This window comes from Boleophthalmus pectinirostris, unplaced genomic scaffold (genome assembly GCF_026225935.1).
Source record: "Boleophthalmus pectinirostris isolate CB_2022bp ecotype Guang Dong unplaced genomic scaffold, ASM2622593v1 HiC_scaffold_22, whole genome shotgun sequence".
Lineage (NCBI taxonomy): Eukaryota > Metazoa > Chordata > Actinopteri > Gobiiformes > Gobiidae > Boleophthalmus > Boleophthalmus pectinirostris.
This window is the reverse complement of record NW_026571190.1, coordinates 5,288,449-5,316,256: the sequence shown is the minus strand read 5'-3', so window position 1 is coordinate 5,316,256 and position 27,808 is coordinate 5,288,449. Positions and strand designations below refer to the sequence as shown.

At 38.6% G+C, this 27,808-nt stretch overlaps 1 protein-coding gene across 1 annotated transcript in view; it reads right to left on the bottom strand.

Moving 5' to 3' along the window:
- Window positions 1-1,832: 1,832 nt before the first annotated feature.
- Window positions 1,833-27,808, bottom strand: part of LOC110153535 (suppressor of cytokine signaling 1-like) — a 32,745-nt gene continuing 6,769 nt past the window's right edge. The window contains exons 2-5 of the mRNA XM_020917441.2: window positions 26,721-27,048; window positions 22,672-22,746; window positions 4,816-5,003; window positions 1,833-4,246 (exon numbers count right to left, since the gene is read on the bottom strand). Coding sequence (XP_020773100.1) covers window positions 3,919-4,246; window positions 4,816-5,003; window positions 22,672-22,746; window positions 26,721-26,903 — 774 coding nt within the window. The 5' untranslated portion in view covers window positions 26,904-27,048 and the 3' untranslated portion in view covers window positions 1,833-3,918. The remainder of the gene's footprint in view (window positions 4,247-4,815; window positions 5,004-22,671; window positions 22,747-26,720; window positions 27,049-27,808) is intronic.

Genomic DNA, 27,808 nt, shown 5'->3' with positions numbered 1-27,808 from the left:
TAATATTACTCAAGTACTTACAAAGTAGTGGATGGATAAATTAGTCGAGTAAGACAAAAAAAGTATTATTACTATGGTCAAAAGTCAACTAAAGCTGAGTGGAAAGGCAAAAGCTCTCAGTTTAAGGTTGTATAGAGGATTTTTTAAGGGAAGTGAAATACAGCGACAGTCCTTTTTCAAATGTTGTGCATGTGTGACACCACCTTCCTCCTCCACAGCTCCTCAGTAGAAACATCTCCTCCCGTCTCTTTACTCTAGAAATCACGCTTGTTTACAGCCAGTGCATGTTCAGAATTACTGTTGAAGTGACCTGTCTAGAAATAATGTAGTGCGTCAGTTTTTAGAACCTTCGTCTGCTTCAGTCTCGCCATCGCTGGAAGGAATCTCCCAGAATCACCTCAGTTTGTCTTCTCTTCTTTTCTCCTTCTCTGTTTCTTTCAGTGACCTCAAAAACTGACTTTCTTTTGCGGTGAACTGGTCGTGGATTCTCGTCCGCCATCGCAACAAACTTTGTGCGAATTGCAAGGAAGCGACAGTTTGAAAAAGCCTCTAGAACCGTTGCATAAACCACATAATCCGTGTGCGTGGGCGAGGCAGTTACACTAGAAATGTAGGGAGTTTGATTGACAACCTAACAGCCAATAGAAAATGAGGGAGCCTTGTTATCTATTGGCTGATGTTTCATCTGGCCTCACTACGTCCTCAGTTGATAGATTTTCATTCTTTTTTTTTTTTTTTGGTCATAATAATTACAAGGCTGCTGCGTCTCTGTAATGGTATTTTAAACTTTCAGTGACAATTTGAAACAAAAATAAAAATCCTCCATACAACCTTTTACCAGTCAATCTATTTTCCTAACCTCACAAGATCACAGATACAAGTTTCCTCCGCATGGTGTCTGGGCGCTCCCTTAGAGATAGAGTGAGGAGCTCAGTCACACGGGAGGAGCTCGGAGTAGAGCCGCTGCTCCTCCACGTCGAGAGGAGCAGTTGAGGTGGCTCGGGCATCTGTACCAGATGCCTCCTGGGCGCCTCCCTGGGGGCCCACCAGAGAAGACCCAGGACACGCTGGAGGGACTCTGGGCTGGCCTGGGAACACTTCAGGGGAGGAGCTGGAGGAGGTGTTTGTGGAGATGGAAGTGTGGGCCTGCTCCCTGCTCAGACTACTGCCTCCATGACCCCGAATAAAGTGGAAAAAAATGGATGGATTTCATAAAGTCAACATAAAGCTTTTGTTACTTGTACACTTATTCACAATGGGGAGAGTACTCAAGTAAGAGTACTTTATTCAAAATACTGTATTACTCAAGTAGGAGTAAAAGTATGCTGCTAGAAAGGTACTCTGATCAGTACAATTTCTTTACAGTTACTCAACTAAATGTAGCTGAGTAAATGTAATGAGTATAAAACATGGCACATCAGTATTGGCTGAAAAGTAGCTCCATATTGGATTGTCCCAAGTTGGTGTGAAGAAAAAACATTTTGGATAGAATTCCCAGCGCGATGCCATCAATATGTTTTAGAACTCTCTACTTCTGTCATTTTCAACACATTTTTCAAGTTTTCTTCACAAACTTCTTCTTGAATGGTGCAGAACTATCATTTCTATTTACAACAGGTATTATCACACTAAATGGAGATGGGACAGAGCAGTTTGAGCTTTGGAGATGTAGACAGACTAATAATAAAGGGTTAATCTAACGTGTGAATGAAACAAAACACAACTCCAGGTTTGTTTTTGAAGAGCTAACAACATTATAACATGACCTAAAGCTCACAAGAGTCAATTTTGCGTAATATAGAATCAAAATGACAGAATCATAAACCATAAACCATTATACAACAACTGAACTTTATTTATACAGAAATGTGTTAACAATTCAAAAGTAAAAAAAGGCACAAGTTTGATATATGATCATTTCAGTGCTGGGAAGAATACTTTGAAAACATATTAAATTGAATACCTGAATTAAACTGGATTTTGGAATGCAGTCCGTTACCAATCAGAATACTACTGATACTTTGCAGTCACATCATGCATGGGCTGTTCTACACGTATGTCTATGGCTGTTACCATGGGGACACGATGCACACATAAGCAAACACTGCCAAAAAGGTTTGACGGTTGTCTGAAAACTTCAGAAAAAATACAAAATGCGTGGTTTTAAATCTATTCAGTTTTAGGCTGTGTTTGCCAATGTGTGCAATTGTGTCACCATGGTAATTGCTGAACATTCCACCATAGACATACATGCAGAACCCCCCAGGGTACATTTATAGTTCATTTGTTGCATTATGTATTATATAATAAAAATATAAAATATAAAAAATATACAGGAAGTCTAAATCTGTGTTCCTGTTATTAGAGGAAAGATTTTTTCTGAAAATCACCACAGTAAATCTGCCAACAGTGGATGTTTCTGCTACACTTCTTCTGAAATAGTGAAATATCAGTATTACGGATGCTGTACCATTTGTCTTATAGAAGGGATTATACAGCTTTGGTGCAAATAGCAAACGTTAAATTACAGTATTCTTTCAAAAGACTTAAGTGTGACTTCTGGTGGGTGTATCTGTTATCTTATACAGAGTCCTGTGTTTCTGAAAATAGTCTGGGCTCTACAGCTCCAGTGCCCTGCGCAGACATGGGCACATTACAATATATGAGCAGAGAAAGCTGTCTTAAAATGTTTCTGTGGTTTATGTATTATTATTATTTTTTATTATTATTAACTTTTTACATTTTATATTTTATATTAAGGTAGGTCAATCTTCTGGTACACGGTCCATTACCATGGAAATCCTATTGCTTTGCCTCTAGCAGTAAACAGTATAACAATAAGGCATTAGACTTGTCTAAATTGCATTTATCCAATCATGGATGTTTTCAGTTGCTCAAAAGTCAAAGTCAGATCTCGTCAGATCTCAGAAGCTCAGCAGGGCTGGGTTAGTGCTTGGATGAGAGACTGCTGGAAAAATCAGGTGCCACGGGGGGGTGGTCGGAGGGGCTGATGGTGGTTCTGTCAGTCTGTCCCAGGGCAGCTGTGGCTACAACAGTAGTTTACCACCAGAGTGTGGGGTGAGTGAATAATGCTCTGTAAAAGCGTCTTTAAGTGTCCAAAAAAGCACTCCATAAAACGGATCCATTATTATTATTATACATTCAAACTGTGAGCGTCGCCTCACCGAAAATTTAGTCTGTAACTTTGGTCTGTGGTTTCCATGGAGGCAAATAAGTTAAGTTACTGTGTAACATTTCAGATAAAACCATAATATCTCCAAAGGACAAGAGGCAGAGGCTTCAGCAGAAAAGAAACATAGAGGAGCTTTTAACAAAACTAACTTAAACATAACAGACACTGTCAAATCACACAGGCTCTTCAAGAATCTATCAACAGAAACTCAACAGTAACTCAGTGCAAAAAGGATTAAAGGAGCACTACGTCATTTTACTGATGAAGGGTTTGTCGTCATGGAGATGCCATTGCTTTGCCCAGAATGTTCCACAGTATGGCATTACAGCGCCACAAAGCAAATCTGTGGATTTTTCCAGCAATAAAATCTCATGCAATTGAACGCAGCATACATAAATTAATTCCACACTGTGGAACATTGTAGGTAACGTAATAATATCTCCACTGAGACAATAAGGTAGCACACCCTCCACCAGAAAACGTACATAGTCTGCCTTTATGTACCCTATTATTATTCGTATTAATTTTTAAGCTCAGCATTTCAAAGTGGGTCTGGTAACTCCTTTAGTCCTTTAGTCTACAGGAGAACATTTCACGATAGCAGGAATCCTACCTTTTTGTGATTAACAAAAACAATATTAACTAACACTAACTAAGCAGACTAGAATGTCCATAAATAACATACAAAATCATGTTTCCTATAAACAAACACACAAGTCTCTCTTCTAAATAGAATATGGATATAAATAGATGGTCTGTACATCCTTTGTGCTCAGTCCAGACACAGTGGTTATGTTGTGGGCCCCAAAGGCACGCACTATGGCCCTGCGGCACATGTGGCTGAGACGCTCTGGGCGCTCTGTGCGCAGGGGTTTGCTCAGTTTGCAGGTGGGCCCCGTGTAGTGGGTGAGCAGGGCAAACAGGGAGGGAAAGGTCTTGTGGCTGCCATGGAGACTGAATTGCAGGTTCTTGTTGAGCAGCACGCGGACACTCGTGGGGCCATCGTCGCCGCAGTAACTCAGAGTGAAGAAGACGTCCGGTTGGACACTGTCTCTATAAACACAACAGGGGATTAGTTATACACACAAGTCATGAGACACATACTCTCACGGAACAAGAAACAAATACACAAGCTCGTAAACGTAGCTTAAAGGACCAAGATTACACTATTTCCTTATCTATGTTATAATGTTTCCTATTACAAACATACTCAGAGTTGTGTTTTGTTTCAATCACGTCTGCATATTTAGGCTGAGCTCTGATCATAAACAGAAAACACTCCACCTTGTGATGTAACGTGGTAATACAGGAAGTGCTTCACCGTGATTTTAAACTCCATACATGTTCACTGGAATCATTTGGATAATTTCTGGCTTGGAACTGACAATCTCTAATAAACAAAAGGTAAAAGGATCTGATAACTTGAAAAATACAGCTTCATGACATCACAACAAAACAAATGAATACTTAAGGGGTACTCAGACGTGTGTGAATGAAACAAAACAACTCCAGGTGTGTTTTTGAGGCGGTAGCAACATTCCAACCCGACCTAAAGCTCACAAGAGTCCGTTTTGCGTCCGTTTAATGACAATGTGGAAGAATGAGTGCCATTTCTGATCTACCTGATGAGGAAAGTGCCTTGGGTTGCGTCAGAGAGCATGGCGTGGGCCTCCTCCATGCTCAGGGCGCCCCAGTAGTAGCCGCTGTGCTGGAGCTGCTGGTACGTCTGCTTCACCAGTGTGTACTGCTCTGGACTGCAGAAGGGACGCAGGTGTGTGGGGAGGGGAGCACCGTCCGCCGCGCACAGGGCCTGAAACAAAAACAGAGGTTAGACGACAAAATATAAAGTTTGTGCGTGTGCATGTGTGTGTTTCTGAACAGCAAACAAGATAATACATTTCATTTACTACACATGACCGGATTAAGAAACTTTTTAGTGTCAACTGTGAACTCATGCACCAACCCCAACATTGGTCGTTTGAACTCAGCTTGGACCAATGTATATTCTTGCTATATCCTTGGGCAAGGCACTTCACCCACCTCACTGTGTATAAATGTGTCATAAAACATGGCTCACTTCCCCCTTCGCTGAATGACTTTGTTAATTTCAGATCTAGTGAAGGCAGAGTGAACAGAGGAGCAGTGAAGGAAGATCAGTGTTGGGAAGGTGACTTTTAAAATGTATTCCACTACAGATTACAGATTACATAGCCTAAAATGGAGTTTGTAACGGAATCCATTAAATTACTTAAAGTGAGTAATGTAATCTGAATACTTTGGATTACTTGATTTGCTGACTAGGATACCGTAATATAAGATGTTTTGTTTGCTAAAAGAAAATAAAAAGCCCAGACTTTACTAAACCAAATAAAAAATATTATTGATAGAAGAGGAGGAGACACGTCCAAGCAGCATGATTTAGTCCTGTTAAATCCTGTTTGAGACATAGTTTAGACCTGGTTTTAGTCCTGGTTTAGGCTTGGTTTAGTCCTAGTTTAGACCTTGTTTAGACCTGGTTTGGACTTGGTTTGGACCTGGTTTTAGTCCTGGTTTAGTCTTGATTTAGTCCTAGTTTAGACCTTGTTTAGACCTGGTTTAGACCTGGTTTGGACCTGGTTTTGTCCTAGTTTAGACCTGGTTTAAACCTGGTTTGGACCTGGTTTGGACCTGGTTTGGACCTGGTTTGGACCTGGTTTAGACCTGGTTTTAGTCCTGGTTTAGTCCTGGTTTAGTCCTAGTTTAGTCCTGGTTTTAGACCTGTTTTAGACCTGGTTTAGACCTGGTTTTAGTCCTGGTTTAGTCCTAGTTTAGACCTGGTTTTAGACCTGTTTAGACCTGGTTTGGACCTGGTTCAGTCCTGGTTTAGATGTGTTTTTTTCTTGGTTTAGTCCTGGTTTAGGACCTGTTTTAGACCTGGTTTAGTCCTGGTTTAGACCTGGTTTAGACCTGGTTTGGACCTAGTTTAGTCCTGGTTTAGACCTGGTTTTAGACCTGATTTAGCATCTGTGTAATCCATTTATTTCAACCAAGTAACTGTAATCTAATTACCACTCACTGAAACTAACTGTAACTGAATACAGTTACTCATAAATTGTACTCTGATTACGTAACTCTGGTACATGTAATCTGTTACTCCCTAACACTGGCAGCGTCTTCACTCACGCCTGCTCAAGCCGCCATCTTCAGGTGCGGTCCTGTCCTGTCGCTTCCCCAGTTTAGGCAAACAGCAGCAGGTGTAACCCTGTCATCACATCACTGAATACATCTCAGAACATCTACTAAACAAAATGTAAACTCAAACGTGTTTAATTAATATTATTGAGTTCGGAAAAATATCAGAATAAATGTATATTGATAGGGATTATTTTGTCTTCCTCAGATATTGGTTGTGACGTGTCCTCACCGTCCCTGTGTAAACCTACGCTCTTGCATGTTTGAATAGAAGAGCAAAACACACACAAGCACAGATTGGCAGCCTCGCTTCTGTCAGTCTACCCCAGAGCAACTCAATTTCAGTACTAAGAAGTAGACTCAATATTCTACTGATTATGATACCAGGCAAAACACTCTTTATTTAGACCAGACATGTCAAACTCAGGCCCAGGGACCAAATTTGGCCCGTGATATAATTATATTTGGCCCGTGACATCATATATCAAACATATACTAGAGCTGCCCCGCCCACTAGAGATAGACTATAGAAACATTATTGATTTAAAATGTTATTATTTTATATTTTGCTTCTTCTGGATTCAATGTTTGCCATGGTTCATGTTTGTAGTGGTTGTATTTGCTCATTTTGGTGTTTTATTTTGACATTTGTCGTGTTTGCTCGTAGTTTTGAGTTTTACTTCCCGTCTTGATTGTTTGTCCTGCCCTAAAGTGTTTCACGTGTGTCTGTGTGCATTTAAACCATGTGTTCTCTCTGCTCTTTGTTGGTCCATTGTCACTGTCAGAGTCTCATCTTGTCTCATGTCATGGCAGTTTAGTTTTGGGTTTTGGATTTTTTTGGATTTATGGACTTGTTCATAAATACTTCAAAGCAGTCCTCCCTCTGTTTAAGCAAAACTATTATTAAACATTTATTGTAATAAGAAAAAGTTTAGCATTACATATCTCAAAAGAAGAGAAAACATGCAGATGTTGTTGAAATCTTTCAAAAAATATTTAGTTTGGCCCATACTGTAAACCCAGACGTTTAAAGTAATGAAATAGATTAAGTTGTGTATACTCAAAGTTTTAGAAATAGTCCTACTAACTTAATTATTTCAAGATTCTATACCATGTTCTTCTTTTTGAGAAATTTTAACTAATATTTCTTGTTTAAGAAAGGAACTATTGTGGGTATAAATGAGCGTAACTTAAAAACATAGATGTTACTTCAACTTAGTACAATTAAGTCATTAAAAATAATATCTAATGTGTGTGTAATGTACTATGTGTATACTATAATGTGTGATGTATGTAACTATATATTATTAAACTATAAACACATTATATAATATTGATTAAATAAATCTCCTGATTTTCATGTGGGGAACTTGGGGTTAAATCCCCCTCCTACAGTGTGTGTATAGTGTGTGTATATTATGATGTGTCTCTATGTGTACTATGTGTGTGTGTGTGTGTGTGTGTGTGTGTGTGTGTGTGTGTGTGTGTGTGTGTGTGTGTGTACTGGATTGTGTGTACAATATGTGCACAAAAATCATGGATTACATATAAAACTGATATTTGATTAAATTATTCCAGTGGTTTGAAAACTCAAATATTTAAGTTGAGCTGAATGAGCACTTTTAATTTAGCTGTTATCAAAAAGTACAAGTCCAACCTTTTAAATTCTGGAAGACTTAAAATAATTGAATTGGCTAAATTTTTTTGAGTTCTGGTAACTTATTCAGGTTTACAGTGCATGACTTAGTCTCAGATTAAAATTTTTGTGAATTTGAGTTTGACACCCCTGATTTAGCCAGTAGAATGTCGTTTTCAAGATTAAATCGTGGCAATTTCTCATATTCTCATGTGGTCTTCTATGTGTGTAATCCCTCAGTGGTCCAGTAGGTTCTATAGTGGCTCCATGGGTGTACACTAATCTAAGTGTTCTGATACAGCTCAAGATCATTCTAAAGCTGTTCCAGAAAGCTTCACTTCTGTCCTGTGAATGTGACTTTGTCAGTATCGATACCTACTCAAATGCATATCTAGTTTCGATAGTTTCAATAGTTTTGACAGTAGTGCATGCAGCAATAATCTAACAACAAAAAAGATAAATGAGAGTAACTACCAGTTTGTTTTTTTCTTTCTCTTAAACGTTAGTATTGCAAAAACAGCTACTGTTAGAAAAGATTTCCTAATGGGGATTTCCTGTTCCTTTTTCCATCAAAGCAGCAGTGAAAACAATCAGCAACAGGACGTTTCCGTACGTTTCCGTACATTTAACGTTGTGGTGCAGAGTCAGCGCGAGCTCACTCAACATTCGCATTGTCAAAAGTATCGAAAACCAGATACTAATCAGTTCCAAAACTAGTAACGGAACATTTGAGCAGGTTCACAGGACAGAAATGAAACTTTCCTGAATAGTTTTAGAATGACACTAGATGAAAGAAGAGATTCGAGGCGCTCCGATATGCTAAGCTATCATTTTATTTCCTGTCAAACGCCAACATGTTTCGACTTGTGTCTTCCTCAGGGCACGTAAAGGGTCAAGATTGTTCATATGCAACACAGACATAAGGGCACTGTGGACGACTGAGGTTAGAGATTACACAGACACTGTATAAGGGCGTATAAAAGAAAGTACTATGATGTGTTTAATGCTGGAAATCTCATTCTATTGTCTAAATAAATTGTCGCGATAAAAAGGGTAGACAATAATCATTCGAGGGACATTTACACTACTGGTCAAAAGTTGTAGAACACCCTAATTTTTCCAGTTATTTAATGCAAATCAAGTCGTGCAAGTCCAATGAAGAGGTTGAAATGATACAAAGGTAAGAACTGAACACACAGAGGTTAAAAAAAAAGATAAAAGATACAAAACACAAGTCCAAGCTCGGCCAAAACTACCTAAAAAAAAAAAGAACAAGATGGTAAAGCTTGAAAACATGGAGTGTCCAGCAGCACGGTGTCCAGACTTAAACCCCATTGAACTGGTTTGGGATAAACTGGACAGAAGAGTGAAGCAACCTACAAGTGCCACACATTTATAGAACTTCTGCAACAGACTTGGGAAGAACTTTCTGAGCAATATTTGATTTCTATTGCAAAAAGAACGAGCCACGAGTGTGTTCAGCTGTTATATCTGCCAAAGGTGGACACTAGGCCTGTAACGATAATCAATAAATCAATTAATCGTATGATAACTTTTAACGAGCTCAATAACTTTTCCAGCTGCGATAAATTGTATTTGCAGCTTGTTTGTTTTCCTCGCTCTCTCTCGCTCGCAAAGAGACTGAATGTTAGAAGGCTTCTATCTCTCTCTGACTCCTCTCGTTTAACAAGTTTAATGATGCTTGAGCCAACGTGCCCTGTGTTATCGACACAGCGGATGTGCACGCAGCCTGAAGTCTGACTAAACAGTTCATCGCCGAGTGCCAAAACAAGTCACGATGCCGAAACAACACTGGTGAGCGGGACACGTCTCAACAGACACGTGCGTCAAATGCAGCGAGCACAAACGACGAGAAGAAATGTCTCAAACACCAACAGCCGATATAAACCCAAACCCGAGCGACACAACTATCCCCGCCCCAGGGAGAGCCCGAAATCCACTGAAATCCCACAAGACACTGACACGACACCAGAGAGGACAGAGACTACCTCATAGCGAAATAACATCCTGTGTCACAGGTTAATACGAACATTTAAAAGACCAAAATGACGAGGCCACAGCAGCCACAAAGAGATGAGACACAATACACCAATGTAAATCAACGACTAAAATCACTTTTAAGGGCAATTTTGTTACAGAGACTTAATAATCCATTTTATTTAATGCTTTGGTTGTGTTTGGTTCAACAATGGTTTATTCAAGTGCATTTTTGTGAACAAGTCCTTGCTGTGAGCCAGACACATTAGACTGTTCTTATGTTAACAAGTCTGTTTTAATTAGGCCTATTGTTTTTGTTTGTCTTACAGTTCCTGTGTTAAATGTTCTTTACAAAGTAAGGTTTATTGATGTTTGAAAGGATGTATTTGCATTTTTATTCCATGGTCTTTATATTAGTTGAAATTGGTCTCAAAATGTCAATATTATCGTTTATTGCAATAAATTCTTGGTCAATTAATCGTCCAGCAAAATCTGTTATTGTTACAGGTCTAGTGGACACTTAGAATACGTTTTGGCCAACAGTAAACAATAAAAAACTGGAAAAAGTGTGGTACTCTAAAACTTTTGATTGGGAGTGTATATAATTGTGATCATCACCAACAAAGAAAAAGAAACAAAAAGAAAGAAGCTTCTTGTTCACGATGTTTTCTTTTCCATCAATGTTGTTTTCACTTGTAACAATGACAGTACTTTAATAGTTTTTTTAAATATGAAGCTTATTCATAATTAAAATATGGGTGCGACAATAACACGGTAATTACGATGAATTAATTACAAAGAAAATAATGTATTAAGCAAACAAGGAGGAACGTTTGTCAGTGCACCACGTCATGATACGCCAATATACTCACGCACACATGTACTGAACAATGGAGCATGAAAGTGCTGTGGGTGTGCTGGACAGTAAATTTCTATTTGGAAGTTTTGACAAAGGCATCATTTATTGCAAACTGTGCAGAAAACAGTTTGCATGTCACAGAAGCATCTCAACCCTACGATAACATTTAAATGCAAAACGTGTGACAGCGAGCACAGAAACACGACGTTCAGAAGTTCACAACTTTAAGTAAAATGGCACTTTAAGTCTCAGTCACAATAACCCTGGCAGTTCACGGGCGATTTATGCCCAAGTCCGTACGAGGCTCATAGTGGCCCGTACAAGATTCCAAGCTCGTAGACGCCCGGTGAGAAGTGGGGAGGAAATGTTCATGCACATTTTTTCCTGCAAGCGGCCTACGGGCGGCAGCTACAGCTTCTTGTTCCTCTTCATCCTCCTGCTCCATTAGCTGTAAGAGGAGTCTAAACATCGCCACGGTTGAACGATGGACGAGAACAATGTGATGAAGTGGTGATGACAAGCCCAGTATTTTTAGCACGGCGATAAGAGCCACATCTCGTAAGACTGTCGGACAGGCCGCATAAGAGACTTGTACTTGCCATGTACAAACGACTAGAGTGCATTGCAAGTGGCCTGTACCAGATTTTGACTCATACGTGACCCTTGTGTGACACTTAAGTATGGCGTACTATTGCCTCATGACAGTATTAAAATGTCGCATGCCCCACGTTGCCAAAATTTCTCCCAAGGTCCCGTACAAGTCTCATGGGACCCGCAAGCCACACTTGCACCACCGCTACGAAGCACTTAGAAAACTCTCTCCTCTACAGAACCTCACGGGCCTCCACGGTCCTCCACGGTCCAAGAAATGTTAGGACCGTGAGGGTGAATCGCCCTTGCAGGTTATTGTGACTAAGGCTTTAACTTTAGTCTCTTCAGTTTTGGACGGGACCTTACCTTTGTTTACTATTTTGAAATGAAATGCACATTTTTCCAGACATTATTTGATGAAGTCTTCTAATAAAAATCATTTACAGAAAATAAATGTTGCTTTTGGGGCAATTGTTGTTATGCGATTCATTTAAATCAACTAATTACAAAGCCTGTAATTAATTAAATTTTTTTTTATTAAGTCCCATTGTTAAATTAAAATTAAAACTATTATAGACATCCATAAAATGTTTTAATCATCAGCATCATTAATCAGCGCAATTGCAGTATTTTGGTCATAATAAAAGTGAAAAAAACTAATTTAAACTTCAGTATTGTCCCATGCCTAGTATCGAGTTCTGAGTATCGAAATCAAGTTTTTGTATCGTGACTAAATGAGTAAATGAGTAAAAGAATCGTGTCTGTAGGGCTAACACAGGTATCCCCGCATCAACTCTCAAAAAGCACGTGAAAAAGAAAAAGTAGGTCAACACGTTCCAGATAATGATTATTCCCAGAAACACTGCAATTCTGGTTTCATGATGCCAGTAGGTCTGCTTTCCCAAACTTTGGTATTTGAACCATCTGGCATAAAACATTGTCGAATTTTGTTATTTTCCATTTTAGTTTATTTTTTGTTAATAGATGTTATGCAGATTTAATCAACTTAAAGCATTTTATTAATTCAAAAATGTCTTATTTTCATACTTTATAGTTTAAAAGGTCCTGTACCATACTCTGCAAATGTTGTTATCTCATCAAAAACAGACCTGGAGTTGTGTTTTGTTTCACTCACACATTTCAGAAATCCTGCATTATTAGTCTGTCTAGCTCAAAAAGCTTTGTTCCACCTTATGATGTCATTAAGTGGTCATTTTTTAAGTTAAAGGGCCCATGTCGCACTATTTTTCAATCTGTTATAATGTCGTTTCTTTATCAAAAACAGACCTGGAGTTGTGTTTTGTTTCACTCACACATTTCAGTAATCCTGCATTATTAGTTTGCCCACCTTAAAATGCTCTATTCCACCTTATGATGTCATTAAGTGGTAATTTTTTAAGTTAAAAGGCCCATGTCGCACTATTTTTCAATCTGTTATAATGTCGCTTCTTCATCTAAAACAGACCTGGAGTTGTGTTTTTTTTCACTCACACATTTCAGAAATCCTGCATTATTAGTTTTTTTTAGCTCAAAATACTCTATTCCACCTTGTGATGTCGCTAAGTGGTCGTTTTCAAGTTAAAGTTTTCATGTGGCATTATTTTTCGATCTATTATAATGTCGTTTCTTCATCTAAAACAGACCTGGAGTTGTGTTTTGTTTCTTTCAAACATGTTTAACACACAAACTCTGCATAATTAGGCTGATTTCTTCTCTCAAACCAAAAACACGCTGTTCCATATTGTGATGTCATGTGGTAATACACCTTCACTAGAATTATTTGGATAATTTCAGCCTTGGAATGACCTTAGTTTAGTTTAGTTTATTGTATTTATTTAGTGTCATGCACCATTTAATTGTTACATGGGTTTATAAGACACATAAAATAATAAGCAGACAGATCACACATCAAACCTAAAGTGTCCCAGACTTTCAACACAAACTGAGGCAACTTGAAAACATTACATGTAAACAAATACTTCAGTCTCTCCTCATCAGACACAGGAAACCAACAGTAAACAGTGTTGGGAAGGTGACTTTTAAAATGAATTCCCCTACAGATTACAGATTACATCCCCCAAAATGTAGTTTATAACATAATCCATTAAATTACTTAAAGTGAGTAATGTAATCTGAATACTTTGGATTATTTGATTTGCTGTAGAGAAGCAAAGACTAGGAAATCTTCACATAAGATGTTTTGTCTGCTAAAAGACAATGAAAAGGCCGAGTCTTTACTTAACCATATTAAAAATATTATTGATAGAAGAAGAGGAGACACGACCACGCAGCAGGATTTAGTTCTGTTAAATCCTGTTTTAGACCTGGTTTAGACCTGGTTTAGTTCTGGTTTGTCCTGGTTTCGTCCTTGTTTAGACCTGGTTTTAGTCCTGATTTAGTGTCCAGAAATGAGTGGAATTACAGAGGGAAAAAAAAGGGATTTAGCCCAAATGTGAAAACAGGAAAATACCGCCGTGTAATCCATTTATTTCAACAAAGTAACTGTAATCCAATTACCACTCACTGAAACAGTAACTGTAACTGAATACACTTACTCATAGTTTGTACTCTGATTACGTAACTCCGGTACATGTAATCTGTTACTCCCCAACACTGACAGTAAGACACATTAGACACAACTGACAGCACAGCTCATGATACAAAGGACAGTAAAACAGAAAATGCATTTCATTTTCCATGTCCTTTAAGTCACACAGACACATGTGCTGCTCCTCTGGGACTGAGTGGAAGCGTCCTGTCTCCAAGGCCAGAGGCAGAGTCCCACACCTCAACTGGGCACATACTGACCTCTGACCTCTGCTCAGGTTCAGGGTGACATACGGCTCAGGTCCAAAACAGTCTTTAAATAAGATATATGTTCTTAATTTTGGTTTACATAAAATGCCACTTTTGTTTATGCTTATCAAAGTAAATGTTCCTCGCTTGTCTGACACTACAGATGAACATATTTCTGTAAATAAACCGGAGATCTGCAATCTCAAAAATGTTCTCAATCTCTCTACTCCAGAACAATTTATGTAACAGACTCCAAGTAAATACATGTTATGGTTAATCTTGTGTCTGGCACTAAACTAAAAGGTAAAAGGAGATGTTAACTTGGAGTATTTTGAGCTTTGGAGATGTAGACAGACTAATAATAAAGGATTACTCAAACAAAACACAACTGCAGGTCTGTTTTTGAGGAGCTAACAGCATTACAACATCACAAAAAGCTCACAAGAGTCCATTTTACGCAATACAGGACCTTTTATCCATTCCTACTTTGTATCATGTATTTTTGCAGATAAAAACAGTAGAGGGAACAGTTCCTTCTCTCTGCATTCAAACTCACTCATGCAAAAGTGATCATTTCAAAAGTCTACAAAAGCCTAAACATAAATCCAATCTGTTATAAATCCTTTGGGACACTCCTCTTCCATAAACGGTTCCAGGAAGGTGTGGCTCCAGGACTCCCATTAGCAAAGTGAAATCAAAAGAGCTCTGCCCATGACGGGAACTAAAATCAACTGCGCTTAAGGTAAACAACAAGAGGGACGAGCAGGTCTGTCACGAACCATGAGCATTACACAGATCAGCCTCTACTTTTGTGGCTTTTATTCAGATTAGTAGGAAACATAATGACAAATGCAGACTGTCAATGTGTCCTTGGGCAAGACATTTAACCCATCTCGCCCCCAGTGTCTGCGTGCACTGGTGTGTGTATGTGTGTGTGTGTGGGGGCAGTGTTGTGAAGGTGACTTTTAAAATGTATTCCACTACAGATTACAGATTACATACCCCAAAATGTAGTTTGTAATGGAATCCATTAAATTACTTAGAGTGAGTAATGTAATCTGAATACTTTGGATTACTTGATTTGCTGTAGAGAAGCAAAGACGAGGAAATCTTCACATAAGATGTTTTATCTGCTAAAAGAAAATAAAAAGCCCAGACTTTACTTAACCATATTAAAAATATTATTGATAGAAGACGAGGAGACATGACCACGCAACATGGTTTAGTTCTGTTAAATCCTGGTTTAGACCTGGTTTTGACCTGGTTTAGATCTGGTTTAGTCCTGGTTTAGACCTGGTTTATACCTGGTTTAGACCTGGTTTAGACCTGATTTGGACCTGGTTTTAGTCTTGGTTTAGTCCTGGTTTAGACCTGGTTTAAACCTGGTTTTAGTCCTGGTATAGTCCTGGTTTAGTCCTGGTTTAGTCCTGGTTTAGTCCTGGTTTAGACCTGGTTTAAACCTGGTTTTAGACCTGGTTTAAACCTGGTTTTAGTCCTGGTTTAGACCTGGTTTAGTCCTGGTTTAGTCCTGGTTTAGACCTGGTTTTAGCCCTGGTTTAGACCTGGTTTAGTCCTGGTTTAGACCTGGTTTAGTCCTGGTTTAGACCTGGTTTAGACCTGGTTTAGTCCTGGTTTAGTCCTGGTTTAGACCTGGTTTAGTCCTGGTTTAGTCCTGGTTTAGACCTGGTTTTAGCCCTGGTTTAGTCTTGGTTTAGACCTGGTTTAAGCCTGGTTTTAGTCCCGGTTTAGACCTGATTAAGACCTGGTTTTAGTTCTGGTTTAGTCCTGGTTTAGACCTGGTTTAGACCTGGTTTTAGTTCTGGTTTAGTTCTGGTTTAGTCCTGGTTTAGACCTGGTTTAGATCTAGTTTAGACCTGGTTTAGACCTGGTTTAGCCTAGGTTTAGTCTTGGTTTGGAACTGGTTTTAGTCCTGGTTTAGTGTCAGGAAATGAGTGGAATTACGACCGGGAAAATACCACCGGGAAAATACCGCCGTGTATATAAATGTGACCTTTGGCCAGTTACACCTATGATTCACTATCAGAGGTGGGTAGTACTCAATTACATTTACTTTTTTATGTGTGTGTGATAAACTTTTTATTGAACTGCAGCTTTAATCACATTGACTGTACATTCATGAGTTCTGAAATTCTTGAAATAATCACATGAGGCTTACATACCGTATTTTTTGGACTATAAGTGGCGCTTTTTTCATGGTTTGGGTGTTTCCTGCGACTTATACTCCGGTGCGATTTATATATTAAAATTTTCACACTGACAGCCGCGAGAGGCTCTAGGCTCCTGTGTCAGTGTCTATTACTCCTGTACCACTGTCACTTCGCACTCTACTGCACATGCCTCCTGTAGAAAAAGCTTCTGTCCTGCTGCAAGTAGTGAAATCTGCAGCTGAAAACGGTAATCGAGCAGCAGAAAGAAAGTGTGGAGTGAGAGAGAAACTTGTGATTGACTGGCGGAAAGTGGGGATGGAGAACACAGCTTCACGGTAACCGGGCGGGTGCACCATGTAACTTTCCTGGAAGTCACTGGATAAATCGACAAAGCCTGAACTTCAGTAAAAAAAAAAAACATCCTGTCGGGATTCAGAAAGGCCGGACAAATTCTAACTGGAACTGATGCTGAGTCTGACGACAGCGACACAGAAGAGGAAGCGGCGCTCTGTTTACATCATGGATCTATGGTTTATCTCCAGAGGTCACGCAGAAGTGACACCGACGATGAAGAATTGAATGGATTTAGTGATTTGGAGTGAGATGGAGAGTTTGGTAAACTTGTCCTGTTGTTTATGTTATAGTTTATCTGAAGAACTTTTCATATGTGATGTTAACAGTCTGTTGTTCTCTCTTCTATTGTTGTTCTCTATTTTAGAACTTGCCTTTCAAGATAAAATGTCAGTTCCTGGTCTCTGATTTTATAAAATTCATTTCCCCAAAAAGTGCGACTTATATATGTTTTTTTCTTCTTCATTGCACATTTTTTGGCTGGTGCAAGTTAAACTCCGGTGCAACTTATAGTCTGGAAAATACGGTACATACATATTACAATACTACACAATTACTGCAATTACTGCAAGTTTCTTTTTTTCTTTTCTTTTTTTTTAAATACAAAAAGAAAAAAGAAAAAGAACAACCTCCCACCCCAGTCTAAAGCCTCACCCAAGCAAAGATCTGCTACAAAGTTGTTGGAGACGTTTAATGAAAGCACCCAGTTACATTTACTTGAGTAACTTTTTTGGGAATTGTACTTGTACTATTCAGGGTACTTATCTAACAGCATACTTTTACTCTTACTTAAATAAAAACACATTTCTACAAGTACAAATGTTGACCGTAAAAAATGATTTGTGTTTCTTGGATTTGTATGACTTGAACATTTCAGAGTACTTATCTAGCTGCATACTTTTACTCCTATGTAAATAAAAACACATTTCTACAAGTACAAATTGTACAAGAACAAATATTGACAATAACAAATGATTTGTGTTTCTTGTACTTGTATTTTGTGTCTATAAATACCAGATTGTTGTGCAATATTTTATTAACGTCAAATTATAAATCACATTTTACGGTTACTCTTGACTAATCACTTTTCACAAACATTTTCTACTCTTGAGTAATTTCTTGAACCAGTACTCAGACAAACTTTACTGATCCACAAGAGAAATTATTTGGAGATACTTCTTTATACTATTATAATATTTATACTTGTATTTTTGGATTAAAAAAAGAAAAAAGAAAAAGAACAACCCCGGTCCAAAGCCTCACCCAAGCAAAGATCTGCTACAAAGTTGTTGGAGACGTTTTAATGAAAGCACCCAGTTACATTTACTTGAGTAACTTTTTTGGGAATTGTACTTGTACTATTCACAGTACTTTTCTAGCAGCATACTTTTACTCCTACTTAAAGAAAAACACATTTCTACAAGTACAAATGTTAACAGTAATAACTGGTTTGTGTTTCTTAGATTTGTATTACTTGAACTTTTCAGAGTACTTTTCTAGCTGCATACTTTTACTCCTGCTTAAACAAAAACATATTTCTACAAGTACAAAGTGTACAAGTACAAATGTTGACAATAACAAGATGATTTGTGTTTCTTGTACTTGTATTTTGTGTCTATAAATATCAAATGTTGTGCAATATTTTATTAACGTCAAATTATAAATCAGATTTTACAGTTACTAATACTTTTCTACTCTTGAGTAATTTCTTTAATCAGCACTTTGACAAACTTTACTGATCCACAAGGGAAATTATTTGGAGATACTTCTTTATACTACTATACTATTTATACTTCTTTAACATTTTGAAGTAACATTCTCTACCCACTTCTGTTTATATTGCTCTTTTGCTCTTTTTATTTTTAATGTAGTGACAGCTGGTAAGAAAGTAATGAAGTATCTATTTGTGTATTTCTGTGAAGTTGTCAAGTTTTACAAGAAGACACCTGGCATTTGTTTCACTTTCACTATGAACACGGTTGTAAAAATAGCAGTAAAAGATAATACCTACTAGGCCAGACTGCCACTAAAATACCTATCACTTTAGTTCATCTAGAGGTATGACTATCAGTATGACCATTGTTTATTGCTACACACCTGACAGTAGATCATATCTGCACAAATGAAATCCACAGCTGCGTAACCTCAAACTGCACTAAGCACAAGGACGAGTATTGGAATAGTAATGACAGTTGGGTAATTATATCAGTTCCGGTATCAGTGTAAATGCTTTTTGTTTACATTAGTTAATTAGTGATGTAACTTTTCTGATGCAAGAGCCCTAAAATGTTACGCCGTGGACATGTTATTGCTTTGTTTGGAATGTTTCAGAGTATGCCATTAAACATTTCTATCTCCATGGAGACCAAACCAGACCCGTTACAGGTCAGATCTGTGGAGAGGCAACACAGTCACAGCCAGAATGCTTGTTTTTTAAGGTATTTTTGCATTTTTGACCACCTGTAACTGAATAAATATAGGCTACGTTCAGACTGCAGCCTGAAGTGACCCAAATCCGATTTTTTAGCCTCTATGTGACCTGTATCTGATCTTTTAATGTCAGTCTGAACGACACAGATCCGATTTTTTCAAATGTGACCCAGGACACTTGGATATGTGCTCCTGAAACTGATACATATCTGATCATTTGACATGCGACTTCAGTCTGAACGGCCAAAGCGCATTTATCCGACCTACACGTTATCAAATGTACAGAAACATTCTTCTCGTCATATGAAAATTGTTAATGAACTCTGTGTCACTGAAGTGAAGCACATCACCACTCACCACTCTTGGCTCCATCTCCGCATCCACATGTTCTTTTCAACGGACGTTGCTGCCGCTGTCCCACAAAACACCATGGCCAAAAACCTCGTCCTTCTCCTTCTCAATCTCCTCTTTAAAACAAGTAAGTTGTTCATGTTCTGGCTCCGGTACGAGAGGAACTTTAAAATCTCCAGGTGCTCGATGCTGCGTCCATGTTTGGACAACTTCCATAAACACAGAACACGCTCGCTGCGGTTGACGTCGTCGTGTTTCCAGTGCACATGTGGGACACTATTGGGTCATTTAATGTTCACACTGGAGTCACATACAAGTCACATTTAATTGGAAATGTGAACGACCTCGCAAAAACATCGGATTTCACAAAAAAAAAATCCGAATTGAGCATTAAGCCCTGCAATCTGAACGTAGCCATAAAGTAGAGCTGTAATGTCATAAAGTCAGAGCAGCACCTTTTTATTATTTATTAGTGTTATTGCTCTTGTTTGATTTGACTAGTTTTATTGTCTTTTTAACAAGGAGTAGTGGAGTTAAATAGGGCTTTAATTTATATCTCTGTTGGACATGTTTTTTTGGTTTTTTTTTTGCAGCACTTTGGAAACGGTTTTGTTTATGAAATGTGCTATTGACCCTCCACTAGAAAAGTTACACAATGCACTTTTAGGATAAAGTTGTGGGCTTTGCTATGGATTATAAAAGCTAAATATTGACCACAGCAGCAGGCCAAATATCAGATATTGGTAATAGTAATAGTAAATGATTGTAAATAATAACTATTGACAATGACATTATACTACCTAAATGTATTTTTCTATAAATTCTATTTAAAAAATGTAGGGCTATTTTCGCTACTGTCAATTCAACAACTACAACATATGAAGCCTGACGAAATACCGTATTTTTCAGATTATAAGTTGCACTTTTTTTCATGGTTTGGCTGTTTCCTGCGACTTATACTCCGGTGTGACTTATATATTAAAATGTTCACAGTGAAGCGGTGAGAGGCTCTAGTCTTGTGTGTCAGTATTTGCTGCTCCTTTTACTCCTGTACCACCGTTACTTCACTCTACTGCACATGTCTCCTGCAGAAAGAGCCTCTGTCCTGCTGCAAGTAGTGAAATATTCAGCCAAAAACAGTAATTGAGCAGCAGAAAGAAAGTTTGGAGTGAGCGAGAAACTTGCGAGGAACTGGAGGAAAGCGGGGATGGAGAACACAGCTTCACGGCAACTGGAACAGTGCAACATGCAACTTTCCTGGAAGTCACTGGATGGACGGACAAAGCCTGGACTTCAGTGACACCGAAACCATCCTGTCGAGATTCAGAAAGGCCCGAATAATTCTAACTGGAACTGATGCTGAGTCTGACGACAGTGACACAGAAGAGGAAGAGGCGCTCTGTTTACCTCCAGAGGTCGTGGAGTTGCTCAGAATTGACACCGAGGATGAAGAATTGAATAGATTTCGTGATTTGCAGTGAGATGGAGAGTTTGTTAAACTTGTTCTGTTCTGTTGTTTATTTTATAGTTTATCTGAAGAACTGTTCATATGTGACATTAACAGTCTGTTGTTCACTCTTCTATTGTTATTACTAGAACTTACTTGACTTTCAAGATAAAATGTCAGTTCCTGGTCTCTGATTTTCTAAAATACATTTCCCCAAAAAGTGTGACTTATAGTCCGATGCGACTTGTATATGTTTTTTACTTCTTCGTTGCGCATTTTTTGGCTGGTGCGACTTAGACTCCGGAGCGACTTATAGTCCAGAAAATACAGTACATATATATTAACAATTACTGCAATCCAAGTTTCTTTTTTTCTTTTCTTTTTTTTTTTTAAATACAAAAAGAAAAAAGAAAAAGAACAACCTCCCATAACCTCTTTTGTTGTTTATGTTATAGTTATCTGAAGAATAGTCTGATGTTCTCTCTTCTATTGGTATTACTAGAACTTGACTTTCAACAGGAAATGTCGGTTCCTGGTCTCTGATATTAAATAATAAATTTACCCCAAAAAGTGTGACTTATATACCATATTTATATATATATAGGGCACGCTCTTAATCCTCCAACCCCATCAAAAAACGACCGTGCGCCCCATAATCCAGAGCGCCCTGTACACGAATCCACTTGGGTGTCCCAACGCGACTTCAGTAAACTACAAAGCCGCACCATCAGCAGTGCACGCAAACACACAGGGAGCAGACAGCGACCGCACAGCGAAAAACACCTACAGACACACTCATCACTCCACACCGACGAGGAACGGAACGGAGGAACAAACCGAAAAAGCGAGTGCAATGTGCCACTTCTAGACACAACTGAACAACTGAGTCACTGTGAACACGCCGACAATCCGTTGGTCCCAGACACACCCTCCCTACACGCCACAACTGAACAAAGCCCAGAGTCACCGTGAACGCCACAAACAAACAAAACCACTCACCCATCCAACTGTTGTGTTTCCTTTAAAGTCCGGTGCAGTTTATTTGTGAAAAAAGTTCGAAAATAGACCATTTAATGACAGTGCGTCTTATAATCCAGAGCGACTAATAGTGCGGAAAATACGGTATGTTTTTTTCTTTTTCATGACGCATTTTTTGGCTGGTGCGACTTATACTCTTGTAGTCCGAAAAATACGTAAAAAATTTAGTATTACTTAGTACTTCTATAAGGTATTAACGGCTAACACATAACATACTGTATTTCGATCACCATGTTACCTTTTACTGGTTTGCCTGACGAAGGCCTAGTGCCAAAACGTTGCACGGTTTGTCCTAATAAATTTCACAGTTTGCAAGTAAGACGGTGTGCGGGATTTTTCTGTATGTACCTTTTACTGTTTTAAAAATACTATTGTCACCGAAATGAATGTATCATGTTTAGTATGTTTCACTTTCATTTTGAACAAGAGGAACAAGCCAGCTTGTCACGAACCTTGATAATTACACACGCCAGTCAATAAAATAAGGAGGAGTTTGAATAGAGACCGGTAGAGATGACTCAAACACGCAGGGATGGCATGGGATGGTAGAACTCTCCAAAAAGTCGAATTTCCAGTTTACCGTCTTTTCAACTGATCTGGTTTGCATCTGCCCTGTCTTCTCCTGATGGTGTGTGCTCGTACCTGTTTCCAGTTGAGTTCCTCTGCGCTCTCTGGCTCGACGTTCCACTTGTGTAGCTCCAGCTGAATGTTTGGCAACTAGAGGACAACAGACAAACACATATTGCATCATTATTTGTTTGATTTAAATGGACTTATATGGGCTCATGACATGTATTGTTCATGTTAGTCCTGGTTTTAGACCTGGTTTAGTCCTGGTTTAGTCCTGGTTTATTCCTGGTTTTAGTCCTGGTTTAGTCCTGGTTTAGACCTGGTTTAGTCCTGGTTTATTCCTGGTTTTAGTCCTGGTTTAGTCCTGGTTTAGACCTGGTTTAGTTCTGGTTTTAGTCCTGGTTTAGACCTGGTTTAGTCCTGGCTTTAGTCCTGGTTTAGTCCTGGCTTTAGTCCTGGTTTAGACCTGGTTTAGACCTGGTTTTAGTCCTGGTTTAGACCTGGTTTAGACCTGGTTTTAGTCCTGGTTTAGACCTGGTTTTAGTCCTGGTTTAGTCCTGGCTTAGACCTGGTTTAAACCTGGTTTTAGTCCTGGTTTAGTCCTGGTTTGGACCTGGTTTGGACCTGGTTTGGACCTGGTTTAGACCTGGTTTTGTGTCCGGCAATGAGTGGAATTACCAAAGAAAAGAAAAAAGGGATATAACCCCAAATGTGAAAACTGAAAAATACCGCCATGTAATCCATTTATTTCAGCAAAGTAACTGTAATCCAAATACCACTCACTGAAACAGTAACTGTAACTGAATACAGTTACTCATAATTTGTACTCTGATTATGTGACTCCGGTACATGTAATCTGTTACTCCCCAACACTGTTCATAATTATTTGTTAGATTTAAATGTACTTATATAGTCTTACGACAGGTATTGTTCAAATAACTATGAAAGTGCAGAAAGATTACATGGTACCCGTGTTAGAAAAATACTTTTTAAAATTTGTCAACCTTCCTCAACTTCAATTTCAAGGCTTTATTATTGGTAGTAGTACTAGAAGTACCTACTCGTGTTTGATTGTACTACATGTATATTCCTGACCACATTCTGTTTCATATGATTGCAAAAATCGGTTTCCTGTGATGGTCCTGTTTTAAAGATCCCAGATTAGGTTGTGTAATGTGATTATGTTGTGTACTGGAGTTGTGTTTTGTTTCGATCACACGTTTAACTCAAAAACCCTGCAGATTTGGCCTGAGTTCTTCTCTCAAACTGAAAAAACTGGTCCACCTTGTGATGTCACATAATCACACAGGATGTCCAACACTGTTATTAAACTTCACACACCTTTCCTAGAATCATTTGGATAATTTCAGTCCTGGAAATGGCAATTTACTGAACTAAAGGTCAAAAGTAGCTGTTAACTTGGAGCTTTGGAGATGTAGACAGACTAATAATAATGCAGAGTTACTCAAACATGTGAATGAAACGAAACACAACTCCATATTTTTGACAAGGTAACAACATTATAACATGGCTTAAATCTCACAAGAGAATTGTAAAAGTAAATATTAATTTCAATATTTTACGCTAATATGATACTGTAGCTCGTTGCAACTAAACCCCACAACCATATAGTGTGTTCAGATGTCCCGGACAGTCTCAGTTTTGAGTCCTGTGTCCCCTGTCCCAACAGATTTATACAAAACCAGTGATTTGTAACAGTTTTATACAAGAAATGTCCTGGGTGTCCCTATTTTTGACCAGTCTGATCCCTGCCAACAGTAAAAAGAGGTATAAACTGTCATTTGTTTAGGTAAAATACAGAAAAGCTGCTTAAAAAAGACCAAAGCATAAGAAAATGTGACTGTACTGACATAGAGTGCATAACTATTTGTCCCAGTTTTTTTTATTTTGATAATCCGGTCACCCCACACCCATGGCTCCGTTGTTTAAACTGCGTCCCTTATTGTCCTGCCCTCATGTTTTCATCAGCAGTGTCAACTATTTATTTTGTAAATGATGTTTTGCACTGGCTTCCTGTTAATTTTATAATTCATTTTAAGATTTTATTGTTTGTTTTTAAAGCTTTGAATGGACTGGCCCCTCAGTACGTCTCGGACCTCATTCAGATTTATACCCCCACGCGCTCTGAGGTCCGAGGGCCAGCTCCAGCTTGTGGTGCCCAAGACTTAAAACCAGGCCCTGTCACACCTTGACGATTTAGAAAGTGTATGCCGACGTACCAGGATTTCCCTAAAACGCTGGCATACGCTGAACCATTGATGTTTTTTTTTTCAATTTTGGCCATATACACAGCATATTCATAACAACTTGGAAGTATACTTAACGTATTAGTAACTTATATAGAACATCTTGCTAACTTATATATAACTTATACCAACCAATACTGAGCATGTTGCCAGTATCCACAACTTATGCCTAATGACAGTCTAACCTCTGCATAGCGCACGGCAGCGTATCGCTGACGATCACGTCTCGTCACCTATTAAAAGGCTGCCACTCGACAACTAAAATCATATCATATGATATATCACATATAATGATATATATAAACTCTCTCTGTACATGGTGCAGAATGCAACAGATCGACTGATAGGTTGGTAGGTAGCCTATAGAGCAGCGGGATCTGTCTGCGGACCACAGGCTGTAAAGTTGTGAGCCTGATCGTGTCAGCTGTTTCCTGTCTACAGTAAAACCACTCACCACTGCACTTCTAGATCTCAGAGCTCTGCACTTCTAGGTTAGATACAAGACAAAACTGAGTTATTATTATTTGTGAAATGTGGTGCAAGACTGGAGATAAAGTCCACAGGAAGTAGAGTCACTATCGCTAAACTGCAGCTTCACACGTGTGCTGAACGTAAACAAACACACGTGCGACTCTCGCCTTTTACTTTCAAAGAACGACTCAAATGGATTAATAGCGCGGTTTTGTCGACTGGATGTCATTATTTGCGGAGGACAAATTCTATGGATAATACAGGGTGAGTAATAAAGTCTCCTTATTGAGCTGGCGTAATGAATTGATCGGTTAGGGTGTATGGTGTTCTCCGCAGATCGCCTACATGACGCTCTTTTTTTCTTTTCTTTTTTTTAATGCAAATGACTGTTTCCTACGGCTCTCAGTGAGGACATTTTCCCACTGTCTGATATCCTCTGTGGCCGAAGTATTCTCTGATCAAGTGTTTTGCATCGGCTCATATGATACATGGGAGCACAAAGTCTGGAGGAGAACTGACGGTTTCCTCCCCATTTTTATACCGATTCTCCTAAACACTGCTAATACACCATTATACGGTAGCTACAAGTTAGAAACACGTTCAGTAAGTTCTGCGGTCATCTGGAACATGTCAAATACGTCTGCATACGTCAATATGCGTTGGAGATAAGTTCTATATAAGTTACACATAGGTTCAAAACACGTTACTCATAAGTTATGTGTGCGCTAGACATTTTCTCAACGTATTTGGACTTATGAGAAACTTACAATTAACGCGTGTCAACGATCACATAACTTACCAACAACTTATGGCCCGTGTCTGCAGGACGTATAAACATACGCTGACATACGAGAAATTTTCAGCATGCTCAAAATTTTTCGACGACCTTGCCGTATGTGGCCGTATGCCAGCGTGCTTCAGCGTGCTCAGAACTTATACAATACTTACCTAGAACTTATCCGACGTACATCAGCGTATTTGCCAAATTGTTCATACGTGGGCATACGCTGGCTAAATCGTCAAGGTGTGACAGCGGTTTAAGCTCTGGAACGTTCTGCCCAACAGCCCCCACAGTGGAGAGTTTTAAGTCTCGTCTTACTTTTATTCTCTGGCTTTTAACACCGCGTGAGTTGTGTGCTCCTCTCTGTCTTTTATTTATTTTTATGTGTTTTTTATTGATTTAATTTATTTATTGGTTTATTTATTTCTATTCTATAATTTTGTTCTTATTTTATTTTATTGGTTTTATTATTTTAAGTATTATTTTAGTAGTTTATTTTATCATCTTTTATTGTTGTTATTATTATGTATTTGTGCAGCACTTTGGAAACTGTTTATTTGTGAAATGCACTATAGAAATAAAGCAGATTGGATTTTACCCACCTGTACACTCACGCGTTCTTCCGCCGTGTTTTCTCTCTGTAAAATAGTCCCTGCCTCTCCTCTTTGTGTTCCAGTGTTTGGCTTTTGTCTTCCTGTCAGATCCGCAGTGAGCATCCTAGAGCGGTCCGACGTTGTCCGCCTGACCCTCCACGGTGCGCCTTCCTCCTCCCCGCTCCGGGACATCCTCCATGGTGGTTGGGAAGGCGCATGGATGTCAGTTCCCTGGTATTCCGTAAGGAGGTTTCATGTTCGGACAACAAAAGCTGGAGACTGCGATCAAACGGGCAGAGGTCCAGGACATGGAGGGACAGCTGTCGTCACAATTCAGCTGAAAGTGAACAAAAAAGCATTGTTTAGTTCAGTGAAACGGTGTCAAGAGTAGAAATGCACTGACAAAATACTGGGAATGGAAATCGCCGCCAATATCGAACCATTTTTTGATGGATCCAATATTGGTCCCAGAATATCGGTTGAGCCAATGTAACGGAGTTAAAAATGCACATGTTACTATTTTTTTAATTTGTATTTCATGTTTAATAATAACATGATATACAACATGACAATAATATGTTTAATAATAATTTTATCATTTTATTTTGTGTATTTTATTTTGGTAGTTCAATTTCCCCTCTCAGTGGCACATTGGAAACTGCAGACGGTGAATATATTTCACAAAAACAGCGTCCGTTTAGCAAAAATACAAGAACACATATTGATAAGCTAACTTTTTACATGTAGTGAATGTGTTGTGGTGCGCTGGTTTTGAGTTTTGTGTATTTTATTTGTATTGTAAAAATTTGCTGATACGTAGAGACATATTAATAGAGAGTAATTACAGTGTTGGGGAGTAACAGATTACATGTACCGGAGTTACGTAATCAGAGTACAAATTATGAGTAACTGTATTCAGTTACAGTTACTGTTTCAGTGAGTGGTAATTGGATTACAGTTACTTTGTTGAAATAAATGGATTACACGGCGGTATTTACCTGTTTTCACATTTTGGACTATATTCCTTTTTTATTTTTTTTTATTTCAGTAATTCCATTCATTGCCAGAAATTAACCAGGACTAAACCAGGTCTAAAC